Here is a 15,641-nt window from a genome sequence, read left to right on the forward strand (position 1 = left end):
AGAACATGGGAATGCCTTCACCAGTAACGTGGCTTTCACCCAACTCACACCTGTGTTCAAGTTCCCATCTCACTTGAAGCCTCTTAAAGCTCTCCTAATAGGCCTGTATCTGATCAGACACAATCAGATACAGTGAACAGTTTAAATGAGTATTTAAATAGCCTCAAGATGAGCGAAAGGAAAGTATGAATTGGGAGTTGTAGATGGGGGAAGAATAACAGTCATGAGAACACAGCTCAGACATTGAAAGGGACCCATTTACAGATGAAGGATGTAGGCATGCTGTCAACCCTCTGGTAAAACCAGCAGTAGACAAGCCGTGGTGGGAAGTCACTGGAGCCACAGCCACAGAGGTAGGTCTTTCTTCCCTGTGCCCTGCAGCCTGTCAGCTTCCTGTTCTGTGGCGCTTATGACAAGATGACAATTGTTTGGTTTTATTGATATGTGCTTCTCCCAAACCCATTTACTCTAGGAAGTCTGACCTTCTTGTCTAATCACCCCAGAAATATTGCTGGTTCTTCCTAGAGCAGACACTGTCCTCTAGCTAATTATACACCAACCTGGTCTTCACTAATACATTGCTTCACTGAATCAAACGCCAGGCCCCCAGAGCCTGTCATTTCTTACTGCTTTGCAGCTGAGGACTCTTTAAAGATGTGAAAGCAGGGAAGGACAGGCTGGTTATTTCTAACCAGAATGGCTTTTGCTACTTTCTTTATCACTTTCCAGCACAAACCAAAGTTAAGGTTTATCACAGGTTGAAAATTCAATGGCTGCTGAAAACCAAATCAGGTACTTTCTAAAGAAGCTCAGACACTGGGCAAAGGCAGACGGCCGGCCTGATAGGTTATTTTGCTGTTCCCTTTCATAAATCCTGACATCTACTACAGTGGATACTTGAAGAGCCAATGCTCAGTCTACTGCATAGTGAAGCAAATGAGCAAAAGAAAGGAAAAACAGTATCCCACCCCTCTTCAATACTCCAGTCCAGTACAACAGCCCTGTTGGTTAGGACAAGGTACCAGCTACAGAACAGTAGCTCATCTGACCTCCTTCTTCAGCTGGCTTATGTGACAGCTGTGTAGTCTTTAATTCTATGACCTTAGCATATGCATCCATTACATCCTATTTTTTGATACAATCACCCCCTCTCTGCACTTCAAATGCTGGCTGCCCTAAATCTCCAGGAGCTCAAAGGACAGCAACCCTCCTGCCCTCAGACAGTATAGCTTCCATCACCATGGGTTCCTGCTGAAAGAACTCCAGAGAAGCTGGGGTTTGATCTGCTCAGCATAAACAAACCAAATGGGGTTGGGGGTTGGGGAGCACTAATCAAATTTCCCTCCCTTACATGGCCTAAAAATGTGTCCAGGACCAGAGTAGCAATATACAGAGATCAAAATGGCTGAATCATGGCCAGGATGGAGAAGATACTAGACTAATTTAACTATGCTAGATCAAGCTCAACCACACACCCAAACACGCACGCACGCACATAAACTCACAAACGCAGTAGAGGAGGAAGTCGGTGGAAATTCACCTTTCTCAAAGTAGCTCCACAAGACACAGAAATGCAACAGGAAGACTCAACTCATGAGATTTGAGGTTTCCGAAGTAAAGCAGGCAAGATCAGGCACACCTGTGAAAGGCTGATCTCTCCTGTGATAGCTGCAGTCTCTGCAGCAATGAGTCTCTACATCCCAGTTGGCTTTGCAGACTCTGGGAAGAGACAAGAGCACTGCCTAGATACTCAACACTGGGCAATGACACTAAGGACGGAAGTTAAAGATCATCCCTATGCATGCAGTCACTACGATGCACTGAGCAGCACGTCACTGTCACCGCTGCAGAACTACCCCCTCCTGTTCCCAGGATTTACAACCCATGTGAACAATAAGTGAATGCAGCACGGCTAGATGCCTTTCATGGTCAGATGGGTCATTGTTTAAAAGCTTCAGTCTAAAACGCAAAGATTGTTAACAGATGCAATTTCTGGCTAGAGACTGGGAAAAACCTCATTTAAACAAAAGGCTATGTTATGATTGGAGCTAAAAAGGGAATTACCTCTAAAGATAAGAACCACAAACATTTCCTATTTGAAAATACCCCCAACTCCACTGACTAGACCTTTTTTGGACCCTTCATGCAAGTTTAAGAATTTGACAATGGATTGCTGCGTGTGCAAACTAGGATGGAGCAGCCAGTGAGTGCAGCACGTGAGAGAGATGTGTTTGGATTTCAGCAAGGCCACAGCATCCATCACTGACACTCCTAACATCAGTCAACCAGGCAAGGTTCATTTCTTTTTATCATTTTCACCCCAGAAATATCCTCACTACTTGTATTTTGGCTTTGGAAATAAGGTTTCAACCATAAACTCAAACAGGTAAGTTTCCTAAACCACACAGTTGATAAGCAGAGGAACCATTGCCAGGATCCGAGCAGCTGCTGGGAGGAGGGGGAAGACCCCTGGCTGAGATCTGCCTGCCCCAGGCTGTTCTGCCCTTGTTTGCACCCGTGACTTCTGTTCATTTTTTGCACAGAGAACATGGTCTTCATAGCTCCTGTGGTCTGTTTCTGTTGGCTGCCATGGGCCCTTACCCTGTGGCTTCACTGTGTCAGTGAATGTATGTGCTGCTCTAGGTTCTAATCTTGAAAGATGGAGGTCTGAAGGACCTGTAGGTGTAGCCTCGCCCCTCAGCCTTAGAAAATGGATGTGGTTTGTCTTTACTGGTGATAAACCTGGACTGAAAAAACCTTTGTTCCAGGGGGCAAATGATGTTTTAAGGCAAAGGAATGGTCTCCATGAAGCCCATGCTAAGAGACATCACAGTAGATAAGGTGAAAGCACATGCCTCTGCTGGCTAGCTTTCTGTCATCACAGTTGTTCATTACACGCTTCTTAGTTTATTGCAGCATCCAAAAGCTCCAGTTTTAGGCCACAAGCACAATATTATTTTAACAATGGGAGACATTGGTAGTTCAGAAAGATCTGGAGTCAAGAGGCTAGAACGGTGCCTGCCTCCCAAGCGGCGGTTCGGATGCAGAGGCACAGGGGTCCCTAGGCTTGCTGGCATGACAGTCTTGCAGAATCAGCCAGCTCCAGTTTAGAGACAGATCTTCTCTCAGAAAATTAGATGAAGAGTGATTAAGAAAAACACTAGATGTACACACATACACACCTATAGTTGATCAAGATGTATAAGCCCATGGGAGTCTCTGAAGAAATTGGCATCCCACTGAGCTATGCCATTGCTTCTGGAGAGGAGCTAGAAGAATATGGGAAAATCTATGCAGGGTAGCCAGGTTTGAACAAAAAGAAGCCACGCCTCACAAAACAGATTCCATAGCCAGTGGCTCCATATTCGTATCCATGTTCCATTAAAGGCCAAGCCTAACACACACACACACACACACCACACACACCACAACCACACACACACACACACAACACTAGACCTGCAGAGGGGTCTTATAAGCCTGGCCACTGATACATGAGCAGCAGCTGTGAGCCTGGGCTCGTTACTGTTTTCTAGTGGTTGCCTTCTGTAATGTGAGGGGCAGGAGTTTCCATGACTAACTTTTACTTGCTGTCAAGGATGTAATAAGCTATGAGGAAGAAGAGAACTTTCCTCCCAGTAAGCCTGCTCCCAGTTGCATTTCCTTTTCCATCCTCTGGGACATACACTCAGACCTCGATTTGCAATGTTTCATAATTTAGAGGAAAAAAAATCTATACCAGACTAACCAAATAGAGCAGGTCCTCTGTGTACAGTGAGCTGGTTCAGTGGGCGAAAGCACTTGCCCAAAAGCCTGACAATCAGAGTCTGATTCCTGGGTCCCACACGGTGGAAGGACAGAACTGATTCCCGAAAGATGTTTTCATCCGGCCAGCCACACGAGTGACATGGCATCAACACAATGAACAAATGATCAACTAGTAATATGAATAAATAATTGAAGAAAAATGACGATATAAATTCATCAGAGCAGGACTGGACACATCTTACTTTCATTCATTCTAAAATCTCTTTCTAGTGAATGGAACATGCTGCTTGATCTGTCAGTGTAAGTCTTCAGTGCTAACCACGGCCAATGTGGAAGAGTATAAGGGGAGGCGCACTGATGGACCAGGCCCCTGGGCTACAGAACAATGAGGACTTAGGGTCATAATGGGCTGATCTGAGGATGATGCTGAGATGTTAGAGCTGGACAGATCTCTCAGCAAAGGCCACGAAAGAGAAACTTGACACATCATTTACCTGTTTTAACTGCACAGGTGGAAAATTAAGTATGCTTTAAATTTTGTGGCACTCTTCACAGTACCAGTAAAACTGTTAATATCTAGTACAAAGTATGAGAAGAGAGCTGCAAGGATCAGTAGAACACAGTGCCTCATAAGCATCTAATGTCAGCTAGAGCAATAAGCACACACACTCAGTGATTACTGAGACACCGAGGACTCTCTGCGGTGGGTGGCATACCAGCGACCCAGGCAGAGGCACTGAGAGACAGCCACATTAATAAATGGAGGCTCCAAACTGCATCTGACCATCTAATAGAAGGTGTCCTAACACTGGCTTGCTGCCATTTGTTGCTGGGTCCCTAGGTCAAGAGTGTGTAATCAGGGTGTCTGTTGCACGTTAGAAAGAACTAGCTCTTTCTCTTACGTGGTGGCTCTGACTTGGACATTAAACCCACTTAATTCAAATCTCAGATGTGTGTGTGGGGGGGGGAATGCATATGGGGATGGCCTAAGAATCTGGTGCAGCTTAAAAAAAATGGGAGCATGAACTTTATTCCAGTGTTATCTGCCCAGTGATACCCTGTACGATGGATGCAGAGAGAAAGGTTTTCAGTAGTTTTGCTGTCCCCAGTGTCATTCACCCCATCTCCTGAGGTGACGCAGTATGAGCTTTTACTACTCAGAATGAAGGTACTGCCATGTTTTTCACAGTGAGCCTTGAAAGGACTTAGAACTCCTGAAGTGAGGGCCAGCAGTGGATCAGTGGTGAAACGCCTTGCCCAAGTGTAAGCCAGACACCCTGACTTCAACCCCTGGGACCCACGGTGGAAGGAGGAGAATGGACTCCTGAAAGTTTGTCCAGTGAGTCTCACAGATGTGCCGTTGGGATGTGCTGTTGTTCCACTTCTCTTGTTTCTCATTTTCCACTTTGGAAAGGGAATTGGCTGAAGAGCACTTTGGACTACGGGGACAGCAAGGCCACACTCTAGAGGCAGCAAAATGTGAAGCTTTACTACAGTATGTAAACCAAGCTATGACACCACCGTGCACGAACCGCTATGGGAGGAGCAGGGGAGAGCCTCTGCCTCATACAGCTCTATGTTACTGAAGGTCTCAGTTACACATAGTTATGAGGAGCAGTGACAGGTGCGTCACTCATAAAAACAAGAGCTGCTCATAAAAACAACACCCGAGAAGTAGTACTTCACTATATGGAGCCACAAGGCCATAACGTGACATGTTCACACTGGTTTCCACATCACAAAGAGCTTTCTGAGTCTGGCTGATGCAATGTGGGTTGACGCAGAAGGAGTCAGAAGTGACATTCTTCTGTTTAACGATGATCATGGTGAGTATCTTACCTTTTTCTTGCTACAGTATATCTGCCACTTTTTCTCTGCTGGAAGTGCAAACATGGCTTCCCTGTGTTTGTCTGTGAGGTCAAGTTCATCCTGAGAAGAAAAAATAAAATTAGTATTACAGAGACCAATGTTATCCCTATAGAGTACACTGACAGCATCATCAAGGAGAAGAACAATTCACCAACACTCAGTTAAGACGGGAGTTACTTCACGGTGTGTTTTATGACTACTAATGTAGCTTCCCATGTCACAGGGCCAGACCCCAGCACTGCAAGTTGGAGAGAGCACAACACTATGGGTGCCGAGATTTGAGGGCAATGGCCAGGTTGGACCTTAGCTGCTATGGATGGTCTGCTTAGCGAGCTGCACTGGGCAAGCTGCAAGGCTGTTAAGTCACAGGAATTCAGAATTAATCATATTAAAAATGATGGTTTGCTGCTGAAAATCTTCCAGAAAGGACAGCGATTATCGAAAATGGACTCGGGCTAAGCACTGGATGGCTTACACATGATAGGAATGAAAATGTACCAGACACTCAATACCAACAAAAACACTGACTACAGATAAGAGTTCTTATTAAATGCCAAGGTCTTTTCTCTAAGCACTCCATAGTCATTATCCAAAAATGGATTTGCGGATGGAGTGCTGTGATTTAGATTCTGAATGTCCCCCAAAGGTCCATGCACTAGAGATCTGTTCCCCAGGATGACACTATTGGAAACTGATGGAACCCTTTTGAGGTAGAGACTAGAAGAAACATGAGCTTAGGTCAGTGGGGTATACCCCCAAAGGGGATTGAGGGGCCTGTCCATTTCCTTGCTCTGTCTCCTGGTCATGATAGAAATGGTTTTTGCTTTGCCAAGTGTTCCCTTAATAACAATGCTGCCTTGATCCAGTCCACAACAATGATGCCAAGGATCACGATATGGAATCTTCCAAACTGTGGGAGTGGCATAAACCTTTTCTTTTTATAGGCTCACTATCTTGGATTTTTTTTGTTGTTGTTATAGTGATAAAAACTGACTAAGGCAGCAACAGAAATCAAAGCCTAGGTTTGGGTAATAGATTTGGTACATAAGGGAAACCACAGCCAGTTTACATGAAGCAGTGAGCTATACAAATCACTGAATTGGAGGTAAGGCTATAACCAGTTTGTAGAAGGCCTTAAGTGCCAGGCCAGGGAGCATCTTTATTATTATTATTACTATTATTATTACTATTATTTTATGAGAATGAGTGTTTTGCCTGCATGTCTGTCTGTGCATCACATGCATACCTGATGTCCATGGAGGCTGGAAGAAGGTATCAGCTTCCCTGGAACTGGAGTTACAGACGGTTGTAGGCTGCTGCATGGGTACTGGGAATTGAACCCAGATCCTCTGGAAGAGCAGGCAGCCAGTGCTCTTAACCACTGAGCCATTTCTCTAGACCTAGGAACTTTCTATTTTTGAATACAATGAGCCAGTGGAGTTTTGTGTAAGGACCTGGTATCATCACCATAACCCTCAACTAATATGTCCTAAGGATTTCTGTACAGACAGACCTTTCCTATTTAATTCTCACAATGAACCTAAAGAGGACCACTCATTATCATATCCCCTTACAATAATAATCTCCATCGTAAGAGAGTTAGGGGGAATGGAGAATGAAGATTAGATACTTCCTCTGGCCTACACACCTGCTGAACAAAGCGACTAGGTTTTTAAGCTCAGAGCTGTGTGTCTCCAGGGTCCCGACTCTTAGCCTCTGGGCTCGGTGCTTAGAAACATTAAGCCTACAGGGGTGGAGAGCTTGGGAAGTCAACTTACAGACAGTTATAACTAATGAATAGCAGCAAAGAGATAATGAATGGGGAGTGCTGAGAGAGAAAGTCTTGGCATCTAGTAAGTCCATCCATAGTTAATGTGATTACTGGTATTGAGTGCCTGGTTCATTTACGTTCCCACAGGGAAGGTTATCTAGTTGAGAGCTGAAGATGGCTGGGTATGGATAAAGATAAAAGCTGTAAATTAGGGTTCAATAAGGTCTGGTCTCTAAAGGCAAGTTCTATTGAATGGCTTGTGTGTGCATCTGCTGTCAGTCACACTTGGGGACCGCAGGTAAGGGCCACTGGTTTCCTGTCTTACAGTTTACGCTCCTGTGACGACTGAGTCATCAGGTGCCATTACACCCTCCTTGGAAAGATTTTTTTTTCACTTTTTTAAATATTTTATTTACATCTTAGATGCCATCCCCTTTCCCCATTTCCCCTCCCTAGAAAGCCCCTGTCCCATGCCCCCTTTTCCTTTTTGCTTTTATACATTTTTTAAAAAATGTTAATCAAAGGCTTTGTAAGTTTGGTAATGTTCAATCAGAAGTGTAACCCAATACCCAACCTGGATATATAAAACTATCTTTGACTGGTGGAGACACGTGAACATCTGCCTCCAAGCTCCCCCCTCTCTTTTTCTCTCTCATCACCTAGCTTCATCCTTCCTGTTAAAATAAAACTTTTCTCTCAAAATGCAATTAGAGCATAATTATTCCTAATTGTACCAGTGAGGTACAAGATAGTCCTAATACCCAGTCCATCATTTTGTTGACTAACCAGAACCTCTGTCATCTCTCCTAACTAAAACACTTAGTTTTGAACCTGGCTTTTTTTCTTGGCTTTAGAATGAATGTCAGCTGAAAACCATCCACTCAGATCTTTTCTCTCAAAGTAAATAGCCAGGATTGGCTATGAGACTATAGGTCTTCAACCCCGTCAGAAATCCAGAATGACTGAGTTAACTGAAATTATGGGAAGCACTAAGCATAGCTTCTAAAACTTAGCCAATTTATAGAGACCGCTGAACACCTGAAAAGCCCCTATACTACCGAAAGTTAGAGCATCAAATCTTCAGCCTTCTGGCTCAGAGTCATCCGACAGACCTTGGTGATGCAGGATTATTAAGGGCTGATTACTCTGTCTAGGCAGATATAATCAGTCGACTATTCTGTATGTGTGTCCTCTTCTGGACAGTAATTTGTCTGTAGATGGAAAGAGGCAATTCTTGCCTAGTGGCTGTCACCACACAACTGGCATAACACCAAGGATGCTCAATTTCTTCTTAGAATCCACAACAGGAAGCTGTCAGGAGCAGACAGGTCTCTAATCAGAATGAACATTAATATAGAAATATTTGTAGCGTCAATTCTATGGACTTCTGACGTTTTGAAAACCAACTATCCATGTAAGGTAACCTGGACTGTTGTCTGTTCACTCCTCTCTCAGCTATTTCTAAATAAAATATGGGAAACCTCCTAACAATAAACTCAAAGCCATGAATTTGCTATAGTCCCTTAACTCATAGGTTAACCGTCCCAAATCAGTTAAAAAAGTTAGAGAAGGACTGGGTCTAAGCCTTGTATTCCTAAATGTGTTATACAGGCACATTGTCCATGAGAGTATCAATATTCATCTCACTTTTATATTAATAAGAAGCTCATACCAATGAAAACCTTAAATTTGAAATCAAAGTAAGTTTTGTACCATTTAAGAAATTATAACTTCATCTTGATAATAATTATACAGATTTCTACCAATAGGTTATGGCTTTGCAATAAGTTCTAGCTAATCCTCCCTGTTCCAACAAAACCACTACTTTTCCCTAGAAAGACAGACCATTATTAACCACATTAGTCCCCAAGCCCAGGGAATAGGGGCGCTGATTCTTCTTTAACTTCTTCAAGCTGATTATGGGCATTGAGATATTAGAAGAGGGGTAGGGGGAAGAGTAAATTGATAAGCCTCTGATGCTGTGTCTTCACTGAATCCAGATGGAATTCCAGGACATCCGAGGTTTGAGCAAGTCTGCTCAGTATGCCTGATGAGTAGATACACCAAGGCTGTGTATTCTTCTGCTCTGCGATCCGTGCCCTCCCTAGGGTACCTCCGAACTCAGTTTCCAGAGGGGAGCAGATCGGCTGGGGGACTGCTCGAGCCACTGGTATCTGGGCCAGAGGCGGAAGGGCAATATAGAAATATTTGTAACATCAATTCTATGGACTTCTGACGTTTTGAAAACCAACTATCCATGTAAGGTCACCTGGACTGTTGTCTGTTAACTCCTCTCAGCTATTTCTAAATAAAATATGGGAAACACCCTAACAATAAACTCAAAGCCATGAATTTGCTATAGTCCCTTAACTCATAGGCTAACCGTCCCAAATCAGTTAAAGAAGTTAAAGAAGGGCTGGGTCTAAGCCTTGGGTTCCTATATGTGTTATACAGGCACAATGTCCATGAGAGTATCAATATTCATCTCACTTTTATATCAATAAGAAGCTCATACCAATGAAAACCTTAAATTTGAAATCAAAGTAAATTTTGTACCATTTAAGAAATTATAACTTCATCTTGATATTAATTATACAGATTTCTACCAATAGGTTATAGCTATGCAATAAGTCCTAGCTAATCCTCCCTGTTCCAACAAAACCACTACTTTTCCCTAGAAAGACAGACCAATATTAACCACTTCAGTCCCCAAGCCCAGGGAATAGGGGCGCTGATTCTTCTTTGACTTCTTCAAGCTGATTATGGGTGTTGAGATATTAGAAGAGGGGTGGGGGGAAGAGTAAATTGATAAGCCTCTGACACTGTGTCTTCACTGCATCCAGATGGAATTCCAGGACATCGGAGGTTTGGGCAGGTCTGCTCAGTATGCTTGATGAGTAGATACACCAAGGCTGTGTATTCTGCTGCTCTGTGGTCCATGACCTCCCTAGGGTGCCTCTGGACTCAGTTTCCAGAGGGGAGCAGATCGGCTGGGAGACTGCTCTAGCCACCAGCATCCGGGCCAGGGGCGGAAGGTGAAAAGATTTTCCCTTTGTTTCATTCACCATGAAACCACCCAAACGTACTTATGTCCCAGCAACCCTGTAGGGGCTTCTGGGACAGCCCCTCACACATCTTCCCTGCCCTTCCAGTACTCAGCACCTAGTCCTCTTCAATCATTTCTGCTTTCAATCCTGGGTGAGCACCAGAATCACCAGAGGGCTTCTGACCTCACTGACCGCTAGCGTGTAGGCCATCAGGGGAGGTGCAGTGGGGGCATTTCTGTTAGGTTTTCAAGGTCGTGCTAATGCTCTGGTCTAGAAACTATGTGTTAGAGCCACTGCCTTGAAAATAAGCCCTGTGCTATTTCAAGCATCCAGTCCAGAATCTTTATGACTTCCATGATGCCTGAAAAATTTATTCCCATTCTTTAGCTGGACTCTTGAAGGCTTCCATTTGTAAAACTTTCTCTGCCAGGGTAACTTCTAATTAACTCTTTGCTTTAATCTTATTAACACCTGTCCCTCCAGAGCCTCTAACAGGTCAGCTTCCCGCCTCTGAATCCCACCAAGTCACAGCTTCCTCTCCAGAACAAGCAGATCACTAACTCCTCCTGCAAGCACTGGCAATGAAGAACCATGCAGTAATGCCTGGCTCAGGGTGGCAACTGTACTGTGGTTATTTCTCTCACTTGAACACAAATCAGTTGCTAGCTAGTTTTAAGAGTGAGATAAATAGTTAACCAAAACATGTACACACACACACACACACACACACACACACACACACACACACAACCATACTCTAACCAAAAGAAGCTCGCTAATGAATAGCCAGGGAAGGAAAGAACTGGCACTGAAAATTTCATTATGAGAGAACATGTTTTAAAAGCTGACATTCTGGCATAAAACTTTATATATGGGAAGTAATTATCTTCCTTCCTTTTTAAATTTCCTGTGAGTCACACCTGCTCTGAAAAACAGGGGAAACAAGGCGAACAGAAATCACTTCCGAGATCAGCTCAGTTAATCAAACTGCTCGGTGGTACCTAGCTTAGTTTGGGAAAATGCTTTTGATTTGAGGGAACAGCATTCTCAATAACACACATTTACTAAGTATCAGCATCGTTCTTCCTGAAAATATGTGTGAAAAAAATGTGTGAATCCTAAAACTTCAAAATTTACAGCATGGGTGAAATAGTGTGCGATTCTGCTGAGTTGCAGATATGACCTATTTTAAACTGTGAGAACACAGAGGAGCTGGGGCACACAGTCAAATGCCAAAAGAAAATATTCACAGAATAAAAACAAATTGCTGTAGTGTTCCCACAGAGAATTTTGATCTGCAATAAGGACATGAAAAAGGATAAATGTATTCTGACAGTAATAGCTAATGACTGTTTAACATTTTCCATGTGTCTGTTAGTAATATTTTATGTAAATTAATTTATTTTAACTCATATATCAATCCCATCAAGTGGGTATTATTACTAACCCATTTTCTAAAAAACTGGGTCATGGCATGATTGAGCACCTTGCCCCAGGCACAAAGCTAACAAACAGCTGAAGTGAGACTTAAGTGCAAATAAACTGTAGAGTCTGTGCTCTTTCAGGGTAGCCCACCAACAGGCAGGTGGGTTCACGTCACAGAAACAGGCATGAAGAAGCATCCATCAAGTGTCTGCTAGAAGCAAGGGGCATGCTTTATTGGCAGCTGTTCCTGAGTTGTAGGCTTTTATTAATGATACATCTTGGGCAAGTGACATGGCCTCTGACTTTCAATACCTTTATCTGAAGACACAATGTGAATGCAATCCTTTAGTCACCTTAGAAATTCATTCATGGAACCAAAGGTACTTTGTGTTGAATTATCTAGTAAATGTCAGACACTGAGATAGGTTTTGGGACACTCAGGGTGTCAGCTACTCATGAGGACAGAATAGGAAATCAGATGCCAAGTGAAGGATGGTCACATGCTAAGCTTGTTGCGGGAAAGTTGGTACAGTGAAGGCTTCCCCACGTAAATGGCAGGGTCAGCAGGGACTAGAGAGGTAGAAAGCACTGGAGACAGTAAACAGCAGCCATGAAAACCACTCTCAACTCGGTCTGTATCCCGAGAGTCAGCAAAGGTCAGTGGTAGATTCCCAGGCAAGCAAGCAAAGATCAAAGCAGATCATTTAAATTCAGGAGAGCAGAAACACAGTGTACAGGATATAAAGAAACCCTCACTGGTCCATTCGAAAGTTTCTCTACTCTGGCATCCTATTTAATGATGTGGCAAGAATGCATGATTCTAAAGGTTCCATCAGCATCTCCTACCTAGCCTAGGACTAGAGCAACATAAAGAATGCAAAGATGAATAAGACACACTGGCTTCAGGGTACTTATAACCTCTCTACAAAGATGCATAGGAAGCTTTCCAGTTCTCTTTCTTTGCAGGAGAAAGTAGAAACTCTAAGCAGGTCAAGTGCTTCCTGACAGAGTCCCTGTTGACCTGCCTCACCTGACTGGCCCTTCCACCAGCAGCACCTCCAGCAGTTCTGACCACGATTCCCCAGCCTCTGAGACTCTGCACACAGCGTGTTCTTTCTCAAGTGTGCTCCTCTGAGACTCTGCATACAGTATGTTCTTTCTCAAGTGTGCTCCTCCCAACGCATCCTAGCCATCCTAGCTTTCCCAACGCATCAGCTACCCACTTCAGATAGTGGGTCTGACTGTCCTGGGATGGCCAGTTCCTCGGCGCCCTAAAGCATTTTCACATGATCATGGTCAGGTTATTGGCTTGTCTCCCTCCCATTGTGGACTGGTTCCTAGAGGACGGTAGCTCAGTTTGTTCTATTCATCTTCGAATTTACTGCCAGTACCTGACACAAAGTGACACAGGAGGGAAACTATAAGGTAGGAGGAAAGGATGGTCAGGATGCGAGCTGGAAGGGAATCAAAGTGGAACCGACTGATTGTACGGATTAAAACCGAGCAAGGGCCTGGGAGAAGGTGCCACAGGAAAGGCCCTGGCCATGCTGAGATGAAGGATAGGTTTAAATTTCCAGAACTCATATAAAGCAGGGCACAGAGGCAAGCATCTGTATTCCTTGTGCTCCTACAGGGAGGTAGGAGGTAGAGGCAACAGAGTCCTCAGCAGCTTACAGTCCAGCTAGCCTGGTGTGGACAGGGGTAAAGAGAAGACATCTATCTCAAATAAGGTGGACGGTGAGGAAGTACTTCAGGCTGTCCCATGACCACCATATATGCATCATGGTACAGAAGAGTCTGTACTCACACACATGCATAAACACACATCACACACACAAACAAAACAAACTTATTTGCTTATTTCCTTCCTTTCTTTTTGTGTTTTTCAGGCTAACCTGGAACTCATTAAGTTCCCCCACATTGGCATCAAATTTGTAGGAATCCTCCTGCCTCAGGAGGGATTCCCTGTAGGAGCACAGAGAATATAGATACTTGCCTCTGTGCCCTGCTTTATATGAGTTCTGGAAATTCAAATTAATTCTTTAACCCTGCATAGCAATCCCAAATATTGAGGTTACAGTATGAGCCACCATGGTTGGCTTGGAAAAATCTTGCAAATATTGTTTTAGACCTAGAAAAGGGGCAAGCTACGGCATTCCAGTTCCTCCACATTTTCATCAACATTTTGGACCATGTCCTTTCAATGTGAGCAGTCTTTGTTTATGTCAGATGCTATCCCATACAGTCTTATTTGGTATTTTCCTAATGACAACTAGTGCTGAATCTAAGTTTCCATGCACTGATGGCCTGTTCTTATGATTTGTTTTGTGACTGTATTCATTTTGATAATTATTCCAGAAACTGAATGAGGCACTCACAGAATTGGGATCCCTACATCTTGTATTTCAAGTAGCATCTCTTTATATAAGTTTTTTTATAGTAAGCCTTATGGAGTGAGAAAAATCTGTTTTCCTGGGGTGGCGACTATTAAAACTAATCAAACTGTTCTATAATGTGTAAATTATACTTCAATGAAGCCTCAGAAACACACACACACACACACACACACACACACACACCAAAAGACCAAGTGTGCTGTTAGAGCAACAGAAAAGCAAATGGAATTCTTGGAGGCAGAGACAGACAGTACACCTGACATAACGGGAGACTCACTTCCGGCTGAGCCTTCACTGAGCTCTGGAAAGGAAAGCAGCCTGTGTGGAGGGAAAGGAAGGCTGTGTGTCCTTTACAGCAAGTGCCAAGTGTATCATTTTACACACAACTTTTATTCAATACCACAAATCACTTCAACGAAATATCATCATCTTTGAACATTTTCAAAAATTTTATTAGTATAGATGGCATTTAGGTCATTCATTCCCCAAGGCCCCTTAATAATTAATTTGATAACTTAATAGTTTATTTAGGTGACACACTGATATTAAGAAGCCCTTTGGAACCTTTTTTGCTTCTGTCAGGTTAGAGTTGTTTGTGTTGTCACTGAGAAAGGATTTCATGAAGTCTGGCCTCGCCTCAAACTCACTGTGTATTCAAGGATGACCTTTAACTTTGGACCATCTGCCTGCATCTCTGGAGTGCTGAAATTACAGGTAGGTCCCACCACACTGAAAGTACTGGATGTTGGAGGCTGAACCCAGGGCTCTGTGTTTGCTATCCAAACACTTTAGCATCCAAGTGACATCCTCGCCCTGGCTTTTGTTACTAGCACCCTTAGTCCTGGGGCATTGGGTTTCCTACTAAGATTAACAAGCGTGCTTAGCAGAAAGCCAAGAACACCAGGCTTCGTATGCATCTCACCATACCTCAGACTGGATGGACTCCTCCTCATACAGGCCACAAAAGCTTGCTTCTTCATTTTATTATTTTGGGCTAGATCTTTGAAGTTAACTGACAATGAGCTAGTGAATGACAAGATAATGCTTTGTGCTGACTCAGCACCATCCCTCTCCCTAGAAAGCCTGTTTCCTAAAAACTAAAACTCACAGAAAACCCTTAGAGACTCCTCTCAACAAAGACAGCAATAGTCTTTTCTTTCTTTCTTTCTTTCTTTCTTTCTTTTTTTTTAATTTATAGAACATGTATTCTTTTCCTAGCATCTTGAACAAAGACTTTTTTAAATGAAGCAAAGAGCTCTGAGGGAAGACCAGTTCTAGGCTTAACCCTAACAAAATGTATTATTAAGCCTCCACTCTGAAAGAATGTGGACAAAGAGACCTCACTGGCCCTACACTTTCAGTGTG

General features: G+C 43.4%; 2 protein-coding genes across 7 annotated transcripts in view; one reads left to right on the plus strand and one right to left on the minus strand.

Moving 5' to 3' along the window:
- The window catches only part of L3hypdh (trans-L-3-hydroxyproline dehydratase), a 642,804-nt gene that overhangs the window by 163,311 nt on the left and 463,852 nt on the right, over positions 1 to 15,641 (plus strand). The window lies entirely within an intron of this gene.
- The window catches only part of Daam1 (dishevelled associated activator of morphogenesis 1), a 162,949-nt gene that overhangs the window by 67,915 nt on the left and 79,393 nt on the right, over positions 1 to 15,641 (minus strand). For all 6 annotated transcript variants that reach the window (XM_076922039.1, XM_076922038.1, XM_076922035.1 and 3 more), the window contains one exon: positions 5,608 to 5,697. In XM_076922039.1, the coding sequence (XP_076778154.1) occupies positions 5,608 to 5,697 (90 nt within the window). The remainder of the gene's footprint in view (positions 1 to 5,607; positions 5,698 to 15,641) is intronic.

Source organism: Arvicanthis niloticus, chromosome 23 (assembly GCF_011762505.2).
Source record: "Arvicanthis niloticus isolate mArvNil1 chromosome 23, mArvNil1.pat.X, whole genome shotgun sequence".
NCBI lineage: Eukaryota > Metazoa > Chordata > Mammalia > Rodentia > Muridae > Arvicanthis > Arvicanthis niloticus.